The sequence below is a fragment of the Pelodiscus sinensis genome, chromosome 1 (genome assembly GCF_052426305.1).
Source record: "Pelodiscus sinensis isolate ZL-2025 chromosome 1, ASM5242630v1, whole genome shotgun sequence".
In the NCBI taxonomy this organism is placed as follows: Eukaryota; Metazoa; Chordata; order Testudines; family Trionychidae; genus Pelodiscus; species Pelodiscus sinensis.
Genome location: NC_143052.1, coordinates 274,760,396 through 274,780,965, shown reverse-complemented (window position 1 = coordinate 274,780,965; position 20,570 = coordinate 274,760,396). Strand labels below are relative to the sequence as shown.

At 38.0% G+C, this 20,570-nt stretch overlaps 1 protein-coding gene across 7 annotated transcripts in view; it reads right to left on the bottom strand.

Annotated features, from left to right (window-relative positions):
- Positions 1-20,570, bottom strand: part of DACH1 (dachshund family transcription factor 1) — a 486,010-nt gene that overhangs the window by 290,985 nt on the left and 174,455 nt on the right. For all 7 annotated transcript variants that reach the window (XM_075918909.2, XM_075918912.2, XM_075918907.2 and 4 more), the window contains exon 2: positions 9,355-9,470. In XM_075918909.2, the coding sequence (XP_075775024.2) occupies positions 9,355-9,470 (116 nt within the window). The remainder of the gene's footprint in view (positions 1-9,354; positions 9,471-20,570) is intronic.

Genomic DNA, 20,570 nt, shown 5'->3' with positions numbered 1-20,570 from the left:
TTAACTTCATTTTTGGCCTCCATACGCAGGAAACCCATGTAAAAACTTCCAAACCCAGGGGAGAGGGGGTGGAAATGATGTCTCAGAATTCAGGAGGCTTTGTAATAAGGGTGGAAGTTGGAACATGTTTTTACTGACTCAGGCCCAAAGTAAGAAGTGATAAGGGTGAGATCAGCCTTATTATGCCAGGTTATCATTCAAAGATGAGTGACAGAGAAAAAAGGAAAATAACAAAGCAAGACAGGAAACAAATTAAATAGAAAAGTGCATTGCAAGTCTATTATAATGTCTTCACACTGGAAATAAAGGATTTTGGCATCAGATGGGGCATAAGTAATAACCGGAGGAAAGTTCATTCCTCATAAAATAAATTTGCTGAAGACAGAAGACAAAAAATGTGATTAAGTTAATGTAATAAATTTAAGTGTGTAAAGTGCTTTGAAATTATTGGATGAAAGAATCCATATAACTGAAAAGTAATATTTTTCTCTCTCCATAAATATGCCATATATTTCTGATTTTTTAAAGTACTTCACATCTACATTTTCTCTCTATAAACAGGAGAAATGTGCAGATCCTCAGAGATGTAAGAGGAGCACTTGTATCACTGTCTCGGTACCACACATTTCAAATTAAAGATGTTACTCAGTGGGCCAAGTCAAAGACTCAATTAGGGAACTTTAACAAATGCTTTCTCTACATACAATCCTCTACTGTTTAAAAGTATTGATTAAAAATGCTTAATTGACAACATGATAGGCCACAGCAATTGCCTTTCAAATGTCTTGGGAAGTGCATTAATGAAGATCTTAGTATACAGTATAACTACAGTATACTGTAGTTATGGATATTAAAAACACACACAATGCCAGAAAGTTAGGACCCATCATAAACAAACCTCATCAGCATGAGACAAATACAAAACAAAAAAAAACAGGGGGTGCAGGCCACAGTTTGCTGTTCCCAACCAATGGGAGCTGCAAGAAGTGATGGTCTTGCCCGAACATCCCATTGGCCTGGGACAGCAAAAAATTACCACTGGGAGCTGCGAGTGGCTGTGCCTATGGATCCCAACACCCTGGACAGAGCAGTTCTGGGCAGGATCTGATGGATCAAGAGAAAGCTCCAAGCTGATGACTGCCAGACTGAGGCAGAGGAGATGCTTGAGGCTGCTGTAGGGAAGTAGCCCAGGGAAATAGAAAGGAGTTGTAGGAGGAGCAGTACGTGGTTGCTCGGAGTAGTGGGTAGATTTGGGTCACCCTCCTTTCCCTCACTTGCCACTTAAGGGAGTGGCCAGTGAAGGGCTGCAGTTTGATATTGAGGCAAGTGGCTAGAACTTAGACTGGAATCAGTCACAGAGGAGAATGGTTGGACGGAAGACTGCTGTTCCCCAGAAGGGGGGAGAATGGAGTGGGGAATGACCAGAGGGCTGTGTCCTGAAGAAGACAGCACAATTCAGGGAGTGACACAAGTCTCAGAAGACATAACGGTGGAAAAAAACCACACGAGGCGTGTACCCTGTGGAAGGACTGAGTTAATTCCCAGAACGGCCAACAGGAAGTGCTTTGGTGGTGAATCCATCCCATTACAATGTAATATATACTATTCTTCACTGATAAGGATATAAATGGGATCTATTGAATTTGTTTTAATTAAAAACTTTTATGTAATATGCAGTTCCAAATATCAGCAATATCCAGTGAAGCTTATAGGTTTAATATCTTTAAGAACATAAGGATGTATACATATATCACATAATGGTGATAATACTTTTAATATTTTAGGAAAATATATAAAACACAATAAATTAGGGCTGTCAATTGATCTGCGTTAATGCCTGCGATTACGCAGGGCAGGATTAACACATTAATTTTTGTAACATGTTAATCACAGGAGTTAATGCTGTGCTGTTCCTTTGAAGCGCCGCTCCAACGCTTGAAAGGGGCAGCGCATTAGGAGCCAGGGATCAGCTGGAGTCCCCAGTTGATCCCGGGCTCCGTGCAGCTCAACGCGGAGCTGGGGATCAGCTGGGCACTCCAGCACTGCATGGAACCCGGGTCAGCTGGGGACTCCAGCTGACCCTGGGCTCCCATGGTTGTGCCCCTTGGAAATGCTGGGGTGGTTTTTCCAAGGGGCAGCGCTGCACCAAGTTGGGGTCAGCTGGGGACTCCAGCTGATCATGGGGTCCATGCAGCACTGCCCTTTTGAAACACTGCCCCTGTGTTTCAAAGTGGCAGCACTAGCAGAGCTCTGGATCAGGTGGGGGCTCCAGCTGATCCAATGCTCCTGCAGTGCTGCTCCTTTGAAACACTGCCACTCTGTTTCAAAGAGGCAGCTGCACTCAGCCTGGGATCAGCTGAGGACTCCAGCTGATCCTGGGCTTCCACAGCGCTGCCCCTTTGAAATGCTGTTGCAGCACTTCAAAGGATGCAATGTATGCAATTAATCATGTGATTAATCATGATTAATTTTTTAATCGCTTGATAACCCTACAATAAATTAAAAGATGACTATTTGTGAACACAAGGTAAGAAAGCAAAAATGCAAAAGTAACTGTATTAATGCAATTTATAATCATGTTTGATTATTATGATTTTAGCCACATTTTTTTTGCATTAAGTGCAGTATCACAGTCTGAGATATTACATTTGTGTCATATTTTATCATGTTAGTAACATGATATTACTATTCACTTAGGATAAATTGCTAAAACAAAAGAACATAACACTTGAGACAATTAGTAAGTAACTAATGCCAGTATGTCATTAACTGGGGTCTTTGTGTTCAACACACAACAAATATACATTATTTCTCTTTAACTCCAGTTATTTTATTATTTTCCCAACCAAATATTTCCTGTAAAATGGGCAACACTGACTGTCCAATAGAATATTTTCATTCTTCAGTTTAGTTTCATGCCTTGTGTGAAACAAAGACTTCCAAGTTGGTTAATTGCAAAATATAAATATCAATACATATTGAACAATTTTGACTTTTAAAACTGAGCTATTATTTTTGAACTCTGAAAACCTGTATATTTTTGTCATGCCACCATCATCATTATCTTCAGATCCAGCTCCCTCCCACCTATTCACTCTTTTTTTGATGGTCAGCACTATGAGACACAATACCATCCAATATTCAGCATCATATAGTCAAAGGGGAACAGAATACAGAGTTGTATAAAGATGAGAGCAAAGGGACCACAAGCATGACTGGGGAGACAGGAGCTAGAAAAATGTTAATTTTTTTCATTATTAAAAATTATGGCAGTTCATGAAGGTCACCTCTTAAACAATTTGAGCTTTCCTGGCCACTTCTCCCCTCTTGCATATTAGCAAGAAATTTGAACTGCCCTTGTCTTATGAGCCAAGATTTACAAGTATGTTTCATCTATCTAGGTGCTTGTACTCTGTGCCGCATCAGATTTTAAAAAAATCAATATAACAAATAATCTGCTTCCTAAGACTGTTGACTTCAGTTGATGATCAACAGAAGTATGATGTCCAAAAGGACACAAAACTTCAAAACTGAACTAACAATTATAGAGCAAAGATGAATGAGGTAATATAATCTTTTGTACCACCTTCTCTCTCTCATATTCTGGGACCAACACAGCTACCCCAAAACTGCAAATAATTTGAGAGCAACTTGTTCTTGAAGTGGCATATCTTCAAAGTCTTTTTTTCTTTCCCCACCCATATCATCACAATCTAGCCTGGATTCAGCTTCAAACAGCTCCTTTTCAGTAAAGTGTTTATCCACAGCACTGAAAAATTTGGAATATAGTTCTGTTTATATCTGAGAGAATGATTATCATGATGGACCGGTAACTTATACCTGCCTCACCAGCCTCCCAGTTTTGCCTCACCAGTTCCCACAATTCCTTGCCTTGCCCCTTTTCTTAATATCTATAGTGATAACTTATCTGCTGAGGGTGCATATTCAACACTCTCAATGTATTCAGCACTTTGTAAAAATCACACATCAAAACACAGTCCCTCCTCCAGGAAGCCGATGGGGGAAAGATAAGAAGAAATAAACAGTAATTAAGCCCAAGTGCAGCAGTGAACTATGGGCTAGAGACACAATTTGGTTTGTTTTACATACTGTGTGTTATTAGTATTTAATGAATGGTAACACCTTAAGCCCTCCAAGCAGTGCATTTCACTGGAAGATTGTAAGGAGACAGTAAGGATTTACCACACACAGATGCATTCCAGAAGTAATGGAAATATAAAAAAGGCATATGGAAGAAGAATGTAGAAGAAGGCTAGTTAGTCATTTGTAACTGAGATCAATAAGTGTTAAACACATTAATTCATAGATGGAGAAAAAACTACTTGAAGAGAAACTTGATGAAAGTTCTCAGCTCAACTTTAAAAAAATAAATGTATGGGGTACTTGTGATACCATCTGTGAATTAAATAGAAACTTACATAAAGTAGAGAGGACTTACAGCTGTTTATTTAATATGCTCTAATCCTGCTGGTGCTCCTCCACTTTTTGGTTGTTTTATTTTTGTTTTTGTTATTTTTGGTAAAAAAAACCCCCACCTCTGCCTATCTTTGGGTTGCTTTGCTTGTTTTATGGTAATATTTCTAAAGTTTTATAACAATAGCAGAAACTTTAATTATATAATGTGACAATACAATCGTAGAATTACAACATGCTTCGTATCACAAGAAAGAAGAGACAGGAAGTAGAAGTTGATTACATTCTTGACTACTTTTGATAGCAGGTGGCTTCCCTTTCTGATCATTTCCTCCACAGAATAATTTCCCTTTTCTGAAGGGTTCCACCATCTCCTTTTTTCTTCCTCTTATTAGAGCCCAAACTCTGTGTTCTCACTCTGAATCCTTTCTTCCTTCATCCTCTCCTCTGTTATTTCTGGTACTGGGACTATTGACGAAGCCAGTAAACACACCCATGACTTGATATATTCCCACTGATATTTCACAGTCACGGGAAAAAAGGGCCATTAGCAGGCAGTAAGCATGGATGGCTCCCAATGACAGAAACAAAATGGGGAAAACAAAGAGGAAATTGAGAAGTACCATTAACTATTCAAAAATTTCACCATTGCTAATCTATTTCATAGTTCATTATTATAGACTACTACCCTCTTGTAAAGAATACAATGAAAGCAAGGACATTTATAGATGCTCAAGACCCATAGGTTTGGTCTCAGGAGGTGGTGAGACCATTTTGCCTTTTCTAAAGGAAAAGTTAGACCTCTTTGAGCTTACTACATTGAAGAGGGTCCTGCAAGGGAATGTTCCAAAGCTTACACAGTAGCACCAATCCTATGGAAAAGTGGCAACTGTCCATGACAATTCTGTCTTTCAGATCAAACCAATCTCATCTCATCCTTTTGCAGTAATCATCTAATAAAGCTGACATACAAAATACATACATTTTATCATACAAGTCAAGTAAAAGCCAAAGAAATGGGTTCTTAAACTTTTTTTGTAATATGAAAAACATCTTAATAGAAAGACTGTCACATAATCTAACTCCTCTTTGAAATGAAAATGTGCAAAACTCAAGGGGACTGGACTTGATGACCTCTTGAGGCCCCTTCCAGTTCTAGTGTTCTATGATTCTATGTTTCCAATTCTATCCATGACAGAATTACATTTGTGTGGCAACTATTCCAATTGCTGACATGAACATGTAATTTTAGCTAAAAGTGAGTTACTTGTTTTCCTATACAGTGACTGTGATTTGATAAATTGAAACAAGGAGAATTAGCACCAGTGGACCACAAACCACAGTTTGAGAAATGTTGCAATAGGGAAAACAGCTGTAGATAATGAAGCACTATTCACCATGACATTCAAAATAAAATTACATGCAGTGAATTTCAGCAAATGGATAGATACAAAGCCTAATACCAGATAGAACAAGAAGCAATGAGCTTAAATAGCAGCCAGGGAGGCTTAGGTTGGGCAATCCTAACTTTCAGGGTGGCTACTGAAATAAATTCCTGGAATAAATTCCTATGGTGATTGTGGAATCTCCATCACTGGAGATATTTTAGAGCATGTTACACAAACACCTGTAAGGGGTGGTCTAGATGGTTTTTAGTCTTGTCATTGTTGGAATTGAAAGTGTTATTCTTTTTTATATTTGTATTTTAGATTTAGTAATATAAGGTAATATATATAATCATATTTAATATTGAAGTAAGTCAAATCCTTTAGTTAAGTATATATCTCCTACATTTCGTTGTTCGAAAGAGTTTTGATATTGTGTCTGTGTTAATGAGACTAGAGGAATGTTAAAGGGTAAGGCCTTAATTGTTCGATTTACAATTCCTTTTTGCCTTGCCCAATGCAGATACTGATATTATGCTTTTCCTCGAGAGTCCTTGTAAAAGATTGTTTATGTATGAAAGTGGTATGTATGTGTCGAGATAAAGGTGCAAAAGTTATTGGTCAGAACCAGATGGCCGAAGAAAGAGGGGTGAGCGTGGGTGAAAACTAGACTACACAGCGTCAAAGAAGAACCATCTATAACCATCAATGCATACCCTTCCTCACAAGTTGATTGGATTATTGGCAGATTGACGGCCTTATAGCGGAGCTAGCACCCCTGAAAGATGATTGATTACAGGATGAGCTTTGGAAATGTTTTGGGAACACTGGCATAAAAAAGATAACACTCCGGTCACAGGCTGACACAGCAGAATCCATTGATTGATCTAACTGGCCACTAGATTGATACAGAATCTGGACTGGTAACTATGACATCGTCTGGCAGGACTGTGTATGCATGGTGTTTGTGTGTGTGAGTGATTGAAAAGCATATGCAACTGTTGTATTCTCAATAAATGCGGCATACTGCCTTTTTCCCTATAAAAGATCTTGTGTGCTTCGTTTAAACATGAGGGCAGGGGACTGGATTTGAAGACCTCTTGAGGTTCCTTCCAGTTCTATGATTCCATGTGTATATTACGGAAAGGAAATTAAGAAAGGTGGAGAATCAACTAATGAAAAAACACTAGATTTTATTTTGTTTTATTTATAGACAAATACCTATCCTTATGGAAACCCCAAACTTTTAAACATTTTAACTAAGAAATGTGTGAAGAAAAATATAGTGAAGAAAATTTAACATATGAGTTTTCAGTGCATGTAAATGGTATGTTTTCATTATCAGCACTAACAGTGTTAATTACAATTATTGTAATTCCCTCTTGGCAAGCCTCTCCCTGGAGCTGCTCAGTCAGTTGCAGCTGATTCCGAATATAGCAGTGCAACTGCTCACTCATTTGAGCTATCGTGATCATATTTTAAGCCCGCCATATTTATGTTAGGCTGCCTTTAAAATGGTGGATTGACTTTTACTTGCTGGCTCTTGAAGTTCATGTGCTGGCTCTTGAAGTTTACAAGACCTATCCCTTGAGCATGGTACTGAAAGTATTTGTATTCATACTCCACCTACTATTCCAGGATCTCACCATCTGACTACACATTTATGAAGCAACCTAAGGTGCTCCCATCCTCAGAAAAGATGCCCTAAAATCACCACTGTTCTCTCTGTATTTGCAGCCTTCCATTCCAAACCATTTCCCTTTAATGTATTTTATTTATCTGGACCCCTTCATTCAATTTTATATGGTGTTTTTAAAAATCTGGTAGTGTATGTTTTATTACATTTATGATTAAATTGTTATCCTGGATACTTTTGGAGGGCAAGAGAGGATCTGATGACTATATAGATAATTATTATAGTTTACTTTAAATTATTGCTTGAAAGATCAGAAACCCTGACACAAAAAATGGGATTTGCTTCTCTCACCCAAAAAAATTTTCAATACAAGATGAAAAATTATCATGTTGTTTGATTTTTTGATTTCTCTAATCTACCTCCTCTCCTTTTTTCCCTTCTGTTTTTTCCTCTGACTTCTTTCACATCACATAATTTGTACAAATCTTTCTCCTCCGATTGCACTTCCTTGATTTTCTTCTTTCTCTCACTCCACCTGTGACAAATTTGTCTATCCCTCTAGCCTTTTTGATCATTTCCTCTCCAAAATCATTTTCTTTCCCTCCCACTCTTCTCTGTGAATCCACCATACTTCCTCTTAACCAGTTTTCTTCACTCCTACTATTTCTTCTACTTCTCTAATACTGATTCTCCATTTTTCTCTACCCTGCCCATCAGGAGTTCTTTCTGTTTACCCACAAGATGTTGTCAGTCTTGCCTGCCCAACATTCTCCTACCTCCGCCATTTCATGTCACCTTGTCTCACTCTTGCATATCTTCTCCCCAAATGTCTTCCTGCCACCATTCCCTGTATCCCTTATCTCTCTCCCTCCCAATCTTTAGCCTTACAAAAATCTCTTATTCCTCTCAAGGCTGCTTTGTGATCCTACAGCCACCTCCTCCTCCTCTTCCACTTAAATCTGTCTATAGCAGTGTGCCTCTTGCTGAAGAGAAGGTCAGTGCTAAAGATGAAGATGAGGAAGTAAGTGGGTACCTGGGGAAGGAGTGGGGGAATTCATATCAGCCTTGCAGAGGATAAAGGGGCTCCTGCTAGCCTGAAAAGTAAGGAGATGGCATGAGGGTGAGAGCTGAGGTTCCATAGCAACTCTTCCATTAGGATCTTCCATCTAAACTGATTTGCTCTATGTACAGTAGTAGGCCCCTCCTACTGATTCCAGCGAGACTATCCTCGGAACATGGTACTATTTCCATAGACCAGCAGAATCAACAATGTTTATCTTGTCATCTTAAAAAGGATGATAGATGTTTAATTAAGTGGCAAAATGCTGCCTAAGTGGACATTACTATAATCAAAAGGAAAGCAGACATTCTTCCCATTGACATATAACATGGACATGATTTGAGTGTCAGAAAACATAAGGAATGTTTATGCAACAAGTATTTACTCAAACTAATAAACTCAATTCTCTGGAGGCAGACACATTCCTGGTGATACCACCTGTTGTACAAACTGCCAGACAAAGAGGCAAAAAAAGAGCAGTCACGAGGATCTATTCAAAACACAAGGACTGAGGGAATCATTGTTTGCCCAATGAAGGAGAAAAACAGTAAGATCAGAATGTTATGCTTCAAAGGAGTATTTAAAAAAATAAAAAAACACTATAAAGGTCCATTGTCTACTCAAGTGTTTGTTTTGTAAAATGCTGTGCCACTAGCCTTTCTAGTAGACAATACATTGACATGACAGTATAATACTCCATATTGCAGCACAAATTATGTAATATTATGGTGTTCATTTTGTTTTTTTTCCATTTTTTAATTTTTGTGATTACTAAACAAATGGACATAAATCAACTAGACATAAGGTTACAAATGCTAATGCATTGCTAAAAGTCCTACCTGTTGGAGGGATGATTCCAGGAGACATTAGACCTGGGACAGAGTGTGGCATGATATGAGAATTCTCTGGGGAGGTGACACTTTGAGTCCTCTTAGGAGGCCTTCCAGGTCTAGAACTGAAACAAACAAACAAAATTTTTTTACAATTAAGCTGTTGTCTTACACATCATTTCAAAGTTGTTTCAAGTGGTAACATGGACTGTAAATAAATTTGTTTCAAGGACGGTTGCTTTTGCAGTTAGATGTAATAGACTTCCATCACTAATTAGATTACATGCTGAATTCATTTTCCTCATTGAAGATCAGCCGCTCTTGATGCATAATTCATAGACTGCACCTCGTTACCTGCTTCTTCATATTAATATCTATACACAGTTTGAATTGCCTCGTTTGCATATGCTAAAGTTCTGCATGCAGCCTTCAGCACGAAAATTATGCACTAACTTGTAATAATTATTACAGTCAGCTTGCTATTGATTTATGAGACTTTTAAAAACCAAATATGTGTAGTACTTGTAATGAATGATATTTTAAGGTTCTTCAGGAAATTAAAAGGCAATGGCTGCCTAAGGAAATGTTCTGCTTGTTTGATTTAATACTACAGTTAGCTGGGAGGTGGAATGAAAGAGTGATTCAGACCTATAGCACATTTTTCGATGATATGTTTTATTACTTTGCACTGCTAGCCTGATATCTAGATGATAAATGACAATACATATCTAATGTGTGAAAAGGTCTTGCAATTTCTTTATTTTTTGTCATTTAAAAGATAAGTCAAGTTATCATTTAACCCTTATTCTATTTAAAGTGAAAATCACACTAAGTCACCTTACTTTAAATGTACTACATCAGAAAGGACTTGGAATTATTTGTAGGACACTGTTGAGCAACTGTCACCATAGCAGCATACATATCCCCAATGTGAATAAATAAAGAGCTTTGGGTTTAAGCATTCCTTGTCCTTTGCTCACATAAATGACTTTCCGCCTACAGGGCTGTGTAAGTAGCCTACAAATTAGACATGGGTTATAATGAAAATATTTACTACCTACCCACATGTGAATATATATTCAACACAACCTTGACCAAAGTGTGCACATTTCCATGTACAGACCAAACTATTATGCTATTATACATTCTTGTAACTACCTACTTGGGGGTATTTACAGATGACTTCAGAGTCAGGCCTTTTTTTCACATTGCAGTTTTATTCTAGACTATACCAAATATAAGGGAGTCCCATTTATCTCTGAGTAAGAGGTGTGTGTGTGGGGGGGAGAGGGACAATTAGCTGCTCAGCTCCTGATAGGCCAAAATCCCATTGACTGTAACGGAAGTGCTATCTATTCTGGAACAGCAGTAAGAAGCAGAGAGGTTTGCCAGATAGTTTCAACAAAAAATACCAGACACACTTGACATTACATCACAATATACATTACATCTTATTTAGAAAATACCGGACATTTATATTTTTGCATTTATATTTTTTCAATTTGATTCCCAACAGAAAGCTCAAATACTGGACTGTTCAGTTCGAAACTGGACATCTGGCAACCCTAGAAGCAGATAAGAAAACACCCACTTTTCCTGTGAACATCAGATTATTCCCATGTTTGGTAATACCCACATTTAAAAAAAATCTACAACCCATTTCCAATAAACTAATGACAATCAAAGTACAGTACATTTCCTTGGAGTTTAATGACTCAGGGCCTTGGGCCATTAACCTTAACTGGTCATTAATTTCTCAGTTAATGTCCTGAATGTAGGTCATTATTAAATTGTAAACCTAGGATTTTTTGTTTTGTTTTTCCTTTTCAAAAGATAAACAAAAATCCTTTTTCCTACTACATCTGAAAAAGATCCACATAAGAACAAGATTGCTTTACAGTGATACTACACTGGGACATCATAGCAGCAAATCAAAAATCTGCACATTCTCTGGAATGTTCTATATACCATGAGAACACCTGAAACTGATTAAAATCACACACAAAAATCAACTGACTTCAGTGGAGGATATCTTAAATATTCACATACATGCCCCCAAGCTCCCCCAAAAAATTATGCTGTGGTAGAAAACTATAATGGCTCAATTTAAATGCCAGTGGAGACACTCCTCTCAACTCCCAGCTGTGAGCCTGGGTATTGCAGCAATCTGACATCAACATATAAGCCATAACCTCAGGAGCGGCCCAAGGCCAGCTGTGGCAGCTGGTGCCCCAGGCAAAACACACGATCGGCACCCCCACCTGCAGGGCCATCAATGGACTGACGTCATCATCAGGCACCCCATGATGTCATCACCAGATGTCCCAGGTGGTGGCCAACTCCGCCTATAGTCACAGGCCACCCCTGCATAACCTACATGTAACCACTAGGCAGATCAGAACCTTGGACCCCTGGAGTTTAGTGTAGTAGCTGCTACAGCTTGAGCTAGAAAGCTAGCTGGTGCTCAGCTTAGGCTGTGGAGCTCTCTTGTTCTTAGCTGTCACTGTAAGTGGTCTAAGTGCCACTACATGGGACAGTAAACCACATTAGGTGTGCGGGTTACATATGGGTTGCTCTACCTCATTATAATAGAGCACATTATGTATGCAGTATTTAGGAGAGGTCTTCAGACTCATTAAAACGTAAATGACCAGATCTGCGATGTTTCATTTTCAGAAGGTAGTTCTTTCTGACAAAAGCAATTCCAGTGAAGTCAACAGACTTGACTGAGCTACAGGCTGTGAGGCCTAGCCAAGGGATTCAAGGAAAGTAAGATCCTTATAGATTCGTGTGAGCTATCCAGACCTCGGATCTGGGCACATAGGAGAAGCAGTCTGTGCTGTGCTTTTTTGATTCCTTCCATTTACTGCTCTTGAAGCAGCACTTGACTATGCTATGCCATACAGAGGAATTGCTGCAAAGTCACAAACTAGCCTGAGAGGGCAACTTTCTGAAGCAAGTTTGCACAGGAGGAAGCCTTAATTTTCTGATTCAAAACCAATTTAAGCAGGTGGGCTAGTTCTCTTTTTCTCTGATAACATTTTTTAAATTGTGAAACAGCCAACTTACACTTTTTATCTAGTTAAGGAATAGTTGCTAATTATGAAAATTCAAGTAAACAAATGTCGAGTTTCTAAAATAATAAGTCTGGAAGACCTAATTTAGAGTCACTGCAGAGTATGCAGTACCCAATTAAAATGAGTACACTCTTGATTGGACTAAGCAAGCATACACTGATTGCCCTAGTGACTGATTATGTAATAACTATAGTTTAAAGTTATTATTTATACTATACTCTTGTTTCACTAAGAAATTTCTAAACTACTATAATTCTATTTTATATTTGCCGCCAAGGTTGTAAATCCTTTATATTATGTGTATATGTAATATGTATGTAATGGAAAAATCATAATTGTCCCTTTTTTAAAGGAGCTGTAGGAATGGAGAAACGCTAAATGCTCTTGTATCTTTCTTTTCTGTAGTTCAGCAAAAGTAAAATGTCAAAATAATCTTTTAAAGACTTTTCTAAGTCTTTTTTAAGACTTAAGCTGCTCTCTACTAGCACTAACCACAATTCACTGCTCTCAGGCTAAATTTCTATATACAGGGCCATATTTCCACTTACTAATTGGTATAAATGTTCCTGCCAGTGGGGTATGGTCCACAAATAGATTGTCTGTCTTCTTTTAATCCATTACATTTACCATGTTTGGCAGAAGTGCATCTCCAGACCTTCAACTATAAGTGCGCTACAATCAAAGAAAAGAATCTGGTCCAAACTCAGGTCCCTTTGCAAGGGAACAAGGGAAGAAATTATGTCCTTAAATGCTTTTTGCATTCAATAAGCCCTTTCCTACTGCTTTTATAGTACACTTTCCAAGTCTTTAGTGCTAACCTGCTCTTTCTTTCTCCTCTTTCTTCATAGTCTTCTAGTGTCACTTATTAACAGCAGCAATAATGAATTAGCTACTTTTCCAAGTCTCATCTATGCTCTACAAGAAGCAGTGTCATTTTAAGTGCTAACATTCTCAGTGAGGAGACACTCGGCATGCAAAACATCAGGGAATTGCTGTTACACCCCAAATGCTTTTTATGTTAGGCAGCATTGTAGTGGTTAAAAATCTGGTGTGGTAGGAAGACATCTTGGTAGGAGGATCGGGGAAACTGGAAAGAGCAAGGGAATGATACTAGCATATGGAGCCTTTTACCTCAATGCAGTTGGATGAATATCGTACAGATGAACATTTATCAACAGCCCTTACTATTTATTGGCTCTCTGGGGGTATGTCTACACTACCCCGCTAGTTCGAACTAGTGGGGTAATGTAGGAATACCGCACTTGCAAATGAAGCCTGGGATTTGAATTTCCCGGGATTCATTTGCATAAGCGGGGAGCCACCATTTTTAAAACCCCACTGGTTCGAACCCCGTGCAGCGCAGCTACACGGGGCACGAACTAGGTAGTTCGAACTAGGCTTCCTAGGCTTCCTAGGCTTCCTACCTTTACTCCTCGTGAAATGAGGAGTAACGGTAGTTCGAACTAGGAAGCCTAGTTCGAACTACCTAGTTCGTGCCCCGTGTAGCTGCGCTGCACGGGGTTCGAACGAGCGGGGTTTTAAAAATGGCGGCTCCCCGCTTATGCAAATGAATCCCGGGAAATTCAAATCCCGGGCTGCATTTGCAAGTGCGGTATGCCTACATTACCCTCCTAGTTCGAACTAGGAGGGTAGTGTAGACATACCCTGGTATCCTGTGTGAAATGAATTTTGATGGCACAGCCCGGCTCCCAAAGAGTAAGTTTCTCTGTGACACTACCAATGTTGGTGCCAAGAGAAAACCTCGCTGGTTTCAGCAAAGAGATCAATAACTGAATGGCACAGAAACTCTCCCACCATGAGAAGCAGTCCTTCCTTCCTAGGATACCTTGCATTGCTGCTGCCAGTGCTGTACCTGCACGATTCATGAGCACCATATGAAGCATCAACTTGCCAATAAAATCCTAATATAAAAGCAAAACTTCAAAAGGATTGACCAAACCACCATGTAACTTCATTCCTCAGGTCTGAAAAAGCCTGATTTGTAAGCCTGCCATCCTTCAGAATATTTCAAATGCATTGCACTACAATTTTAAAGGAGAAAGACAACATGTTTTGATATTAATTTATGCCTGTTCAGGTCTTGCACTTAAACGTGTACCTTCAATTTTAGTTAACTGAAAGCATGTCCAAGAACAAAGAAGCAAGAACGTAATCCTGGGATTAAAGAAATTTCTACTTTAGCAGTTAGTAAAACAAACATTACTTTGTGTTCTTGTTACTTACAGTAGTAGTATAAAACAATAAAACTCTTGGGGCAATTACTTTAAATTTATTTTTCTTCCCACAGTTATGCAGAAAATGTTCTCACGCAATAATTAGTGTTGAACTTCTCATGATGTATTAGAAGGATTTATTGAGACAGCAAACAATGCTGATAAAAAAAATAAAGTACAGAGGTACATTTTAAAATCTTCACAAAGGAAAAAGAAACAAACCAGTGATCTTTGAAAGGGTGAGACTCTGCCATGAGAGTTGTTTCAAAAAGTGAAAGGGCAATAATATTCTACATACTCGATAATATATTACTGCTATTTTTAAAACTAAATTACTGAGAAATGAATCTTTGGTGCACAGTGCAGTACCAGCTTATTAATTGATTATAGACATATTAAATGTCTTTGGTAGTTACAGAAGATCACAATAGATTGTTCCCTTTGCTATGAACTCCAACCCTCCAACCCTGCATATATCATGGCTTCTCCTAAGCTTGTCGCATGTCATACCAAACTTTTTCTTGAAAATATCTGGAAAATTCTAGGCATACTTGCATTACTGCAATATCTTAACTCCCCAATTCAAGTTGGACTCCCCATACAAACACATAGTAAGAAGCAGTCCATGCCCTGAAGACCTTACACATGCAAATCAATGGATGAGAAGGAAAACAGATGCACAAATATTCAGTGGTCACTTAGCAAAGCAGTGAGGCTCAGTCTACACTAGGGGATAAAATTGAATTAAGATAATTGCATAGCTGAAGTCGAAATAACTTAAATTGCATTTTGGCATCATGCAAACAGTGGAAGGTCAATGGGAGCACACTCTCCCTTCGACTTGCCTAACTCCTCGTAGGAGCAGAATTACTGGTGTTGATGGGAGCACCCTTTCAGTTTGAATTAGCACATCTTCACAAAACTGCAGCAGCTTTGATCTTCTTTGTAGTGTAGTCAAGCCCTAAGAGAATTGGGGTAGAACTCATGTCTTGGTCCTATGCCCTGTGTCTTATGCATTAAACCAGATTGTTTCTTTAACACAGTGGCCACCATTAAATACTCAACATTTTTCCAACAGTTACCACAAAAATAGCACAGATATTTCCTGACATGTTTTGGAAATAATTGCAGTATCTCATAGACCGTGTGTCACCATTAACAAATGTTGTTTTCTTCATAGCAATCAGTGTGACAGGATATCTACGGTAGCAAGCATGTCTGCTATCTGACTAAGACAATAAGGGTGTGTCTAGACAACAGGGTTTGTTTGGTTTTTTTTTTAAAGTGCCCTTTTTTTGAAAAAACGTCCCCTGGGTCTAGACTGCTGCCGCATTCATTTGGAAGTAAATCAAAAGAACGCGGCAGTTTTTTCAACCGCGGAAAACCTCATTTTATGAGGAATAACGCCTTTTTTCAAAAGTGCTCTTTCAAAAAAGGTGCTATGTAATGCAAACTGTGCTTTTTCGAAAGAGAGCATCCAGACTGCCTGGGTGCTCTCTTTCGAAAAAGCAGCTCGCTGTAGTCTAGATGCTCTCTTTCAAAAGAGACTTGTAGTCTGGACATACCCTAAGAGGAGGATTGGTGGAAGCCATAATATTTAGAATTTTGCCTCTTGCTATGATGTCATGGGTACCAGATTTGAGGAAGATTACTCAAACATTATGGTTCTCCTATCAGATTAACAGATAACAGTTAGCATGCTAGCCCCCCTCCATATTATTGAAAATATTGAAATAATAGTTAATTGTTGGGTTGTAGGTTTATAAAGTCACAGGTTGCTGTGATGCAGCTCACTGCTGCATTTTCCATTGGTTGAAATGCTACAACCGTGGTTTAAAAATATTGATTCAAATTTCATGTGAAATATTTGATATTGCAGCTTATTACAATATATAAAGTGAGATATAAATTGCTTATTACATCATCGCCATCCAATTTATAGAAGGGAATATATCTGATTAAGCGATGGACTAAAATTAATGTGAAATAAAGATTATTTACATCCTGATCATACTTCAATGAGTATTTTTCATTTAAAATTAAGTAATGAAGTCTGATTTAAAAAAAAAAAAGTTGTCCAAGTAATAAGAAGAGAATGCAACAGTGACAGAAAGTACAAGTATTGGAAATCATGAAGGGAAATAATTTAAGAAGATTGTAAATTAAATCAACCATAGTTTATAAAATATACATCTTCACCAACTTTTCTTTGGTGTTTTGAAATATTTTATCAAAAATGTTCTGTAGCTTCTCTACTATTAGTAATAATATAACAAAAGAGTACAATATCCCTCATATTCCATTTCTAAAGTTATAAAGAAATAGATAAAAGCAGGATTCTAGGGTAATCATGTCCCACAAATATATTCAATCAAATAACACAATAGACTTTCCATTTTAAATAAGTAAAAAATCTTCTCCTTCTAACAGTATTATGCACCTACATAAGAATCAAAACAATTTCACATTCAAAGAATCTGTGAATTTTAAATTTAAATAAAAAAGAATCTAGCTCTCATTCCTGAGTTGAAAACCTTCCAATATGAACCTAGTGTGACATAGTTCTGTCTGCTAGAGTCTGCAGATAGCCTGAAACAATGACAAATATATGAGCTCCCTCAGATACTATTAATCCCATGAGAGTGGCATTTCTAAATCTTTGTGAACATATGGTAATGTCAATATTAACTACTTCATGGCTGATCATTTAGACAACGAAATGAAGACAGTATGATAGATACGGTAATTTCTTCCAACATCACTGAAAGACCTTATTGTATTAAGTTTCTGTGCTACTGTGGGCTGGGATTGAATGTCATCTCTTTAGATGTAACAGGTACTGCAACCCCTTGCAATATCTTGGGGGCTCACTGTTTTAAATGAATGGTGGACATATATTTCCTGGTGCAGGAGAGCTACCACAGCTCTTCTAGGAACTAAAAACAGTGAGTGGGGATTAAGAAAAATCATCCAGGGTATTAATCACCCCCTGAGAGGTACCACCTGCTTGGAAGTTCAAACTGGATTGGCCAGAGGCCAAACATACACAGAAAGGACTTTAGAATAAATTGCTTGACTTAAAACTGTCTCTGGGCCTTCTTACTGACCCAACAAACAAACAGACAGGGCTGCAGACCAGAGGAGGTGGGGGATCAATCCTTCAGGAAGGATGGAAGGATTAACATTTACCAGATCCTGATGTTGAAGTTGGAGTGACACACCTCTGTTTTGAAGGTTCTTTTCTCTGTTTTCCCATTAAAAATAAATGTGATTGCTTGCATGAACTGTGTGGCAACTTGCAACTATTGACAGCTATTCTATTCATGGCTTTTGGAGAGCAAACAGTGAGCTTAATTTGTACCAGCGTTTGTCAGGACTGAACCCCAGCATCCCTAGACCTAATAGTTCATTCGGGGATTCCTGTATCAGTTATGAATGCAAAAATAGTGTTGGCCCCAGCACCCAATTACTTGAGCTCTTGTACCACTTTTATTACAAATAAAATACTGAAGGTACGTCTACACATCAGCGTTATTTCGGAATAACTAACGTGTCTACACTACAAGCCTATATTTCAAAATAATGCCAGGCTGGAGGAATTCTTGCTCCAACTCATGGTAACCCTCATTTAATGAGGAAAAAGGGAAGTCAAAGGAAGAGTGTTCTTCCTTCGACTTCCTGCTGTGTTGACAGCACCAAATGCCGAATTAAGCTATTTCGACTTAAGCTATTCAATTCATGTAGCCGAAGTTGCATATTCTGACTTTAGCCCTGCTGTGTAGATGTACCCTAAGCGCAAGCCACGCTGGTGCTCATCTGGATCGGCAGTCTTGCTTGCTGGAATATCACAGTGTAAATATGGGTGTTCCCCTCTTTAAGAGCATTCATAAACCCACTTCTGCTGTTTTGCATACAAAATAGGAGTATATCACACAGGGAACAAACAATGATAATGGTAGGAGAAGTTGGAAGTAGTTTAAATAGATAGCTGGGTAGACAAGAGGAGGAGTGTAATTGCTTCTGATTTACATTCATGTGAGATGAGAATTAAGACGATAATATATACATGTTTTAAGACATGCTGGAAGATCAATTTAAGAAAGCTTTTTCTTGATGGAGAAAGACTACACACATTTAACTGAAAAGAAGATTAGGCAAAAAGTTACTTCTGAAATAGGTCACAGTGTCTATCATTATAATATACATATAAAGAGACTCACAGATAACCACAAATAGCAAAACAAATAAAGCTTTAAACTGATACATTTGCAAGTATGTAGCATGGACAAAATCCTCATGTGCTGACCAGCCTAAGTAGCTGGCCTGGGAGATAAAAGAAGGTAAGGGAAGAGGAAGACAACTGATTGAAGCAACCATCCATTCCCGATGGAAGATAAGCCAGAAACTCCATTCAGTGAAAGACCTGTCTCACCATCCTCTGTCTTGCCTCTTGTCAACTTTCTCTCTTTGTGTACAATTTGCATAACCCAGAGAGAACCCCCCTTTCATTGCAGATCCACACTCATTCTCTGTGGCCACAGAAATTGGAGTAGAATTTTCTCCTACACAGGAAATACAGAATTTCAATCGAGTACATTCCGGATATTGAAAAAGAATGATAAAACCTTAAGAAAACTGGAATTAAGAAACTGATTCAGCTAAAGATAAGGGTAAAAATGTTTACTTTTGTTGTACTTAATGTATTAAATTATGATATTATCTTGCTTCAAAGTTAGCTGCTGGATGAAATATAAAGGCTCAAATTTGTATTTAACTATCTCCCCAAAGCTATTCAGTCAATGATTACAACCAAAATGTTCCCAAATTTGCTGACATCTATTAATATAGGCTATGGTCAAATATGTTCCAAAACAGTTTTATAAAAAGTTTTCCCTAACAAAAATATATGTGTTGCCAGAGTGTTATTTAGGACACCAGTGAGGTAATAACCAGTCATTTCTATAAAGAGTTGTGCAAATAATACATTTTGATCTATGGTAACCTCACCAGTAACTTTTTTTTTATATAGATAGCTCCTATTTTGTAAAGATACATGTAGAAGGATTGAACAGGAAGTTATTAAAATGAATTTTACATTTTAAGGAAGGACATAAATCAGTTACTGAGAAGTTTCTTTTAATATGTAATCTAAACTACTTAATCATGGATTTGCTCTGCTTTCATGTCTGGATTATTTACAAACCTTTTAAACCACCAGCTCCACCTCTAACACTCATTCTGAAAGAAAGTATAGAAACTATATTTTTGTTATTCACTCCACATCACTGCCATGCTATAATGGAAAAATTCTGTTATATCCACGTGTGGTTTTAACAAATACCACACATTCATCAAAACAACAAAGAAATCTCAAAGCAAAAGAACACGGGAATGCATTGTAATTCTCATGACTTTCCACTCCTCTTCTATTTGGGATACTTTCAATTTGTTTTATCTTATGTCAGGGTGTGAAGAATTTCATGCAAAAGAATGACTTCCCCCCAAAAAAATGAGTGCTAGGTATGGCACTGGAGACCAGTAGCATACTTTTCTCCGGAGGGCCTGTGGCCACTGGCTGGAACTATAGTGTGGTGCTTGGTGGTACACCAAATGCCTGGACAAGCTCCATATATGCTAGATATATAGACTGTCCTTTTGCTTTGTTTGTATAGCTCCTAGAATAATAAGCCCAGATTTTGTCTGGGATCTTTAAATACTATTGAAATACAAATAATTAATTATAGTAATTAAAACTACTTCTTTCTGTGCCTAAAATTAGGAATTTGAAGTGTTGTTGTAGCCGTGTTGGTCCTAGGATATTAGAGGGACAATATGGGTGTGAAAATACTTTTTATTGGACCAACTTCTGTTGGTGATAGAGACACCTTTGAGATTATGCAGAACTTTTCATCAG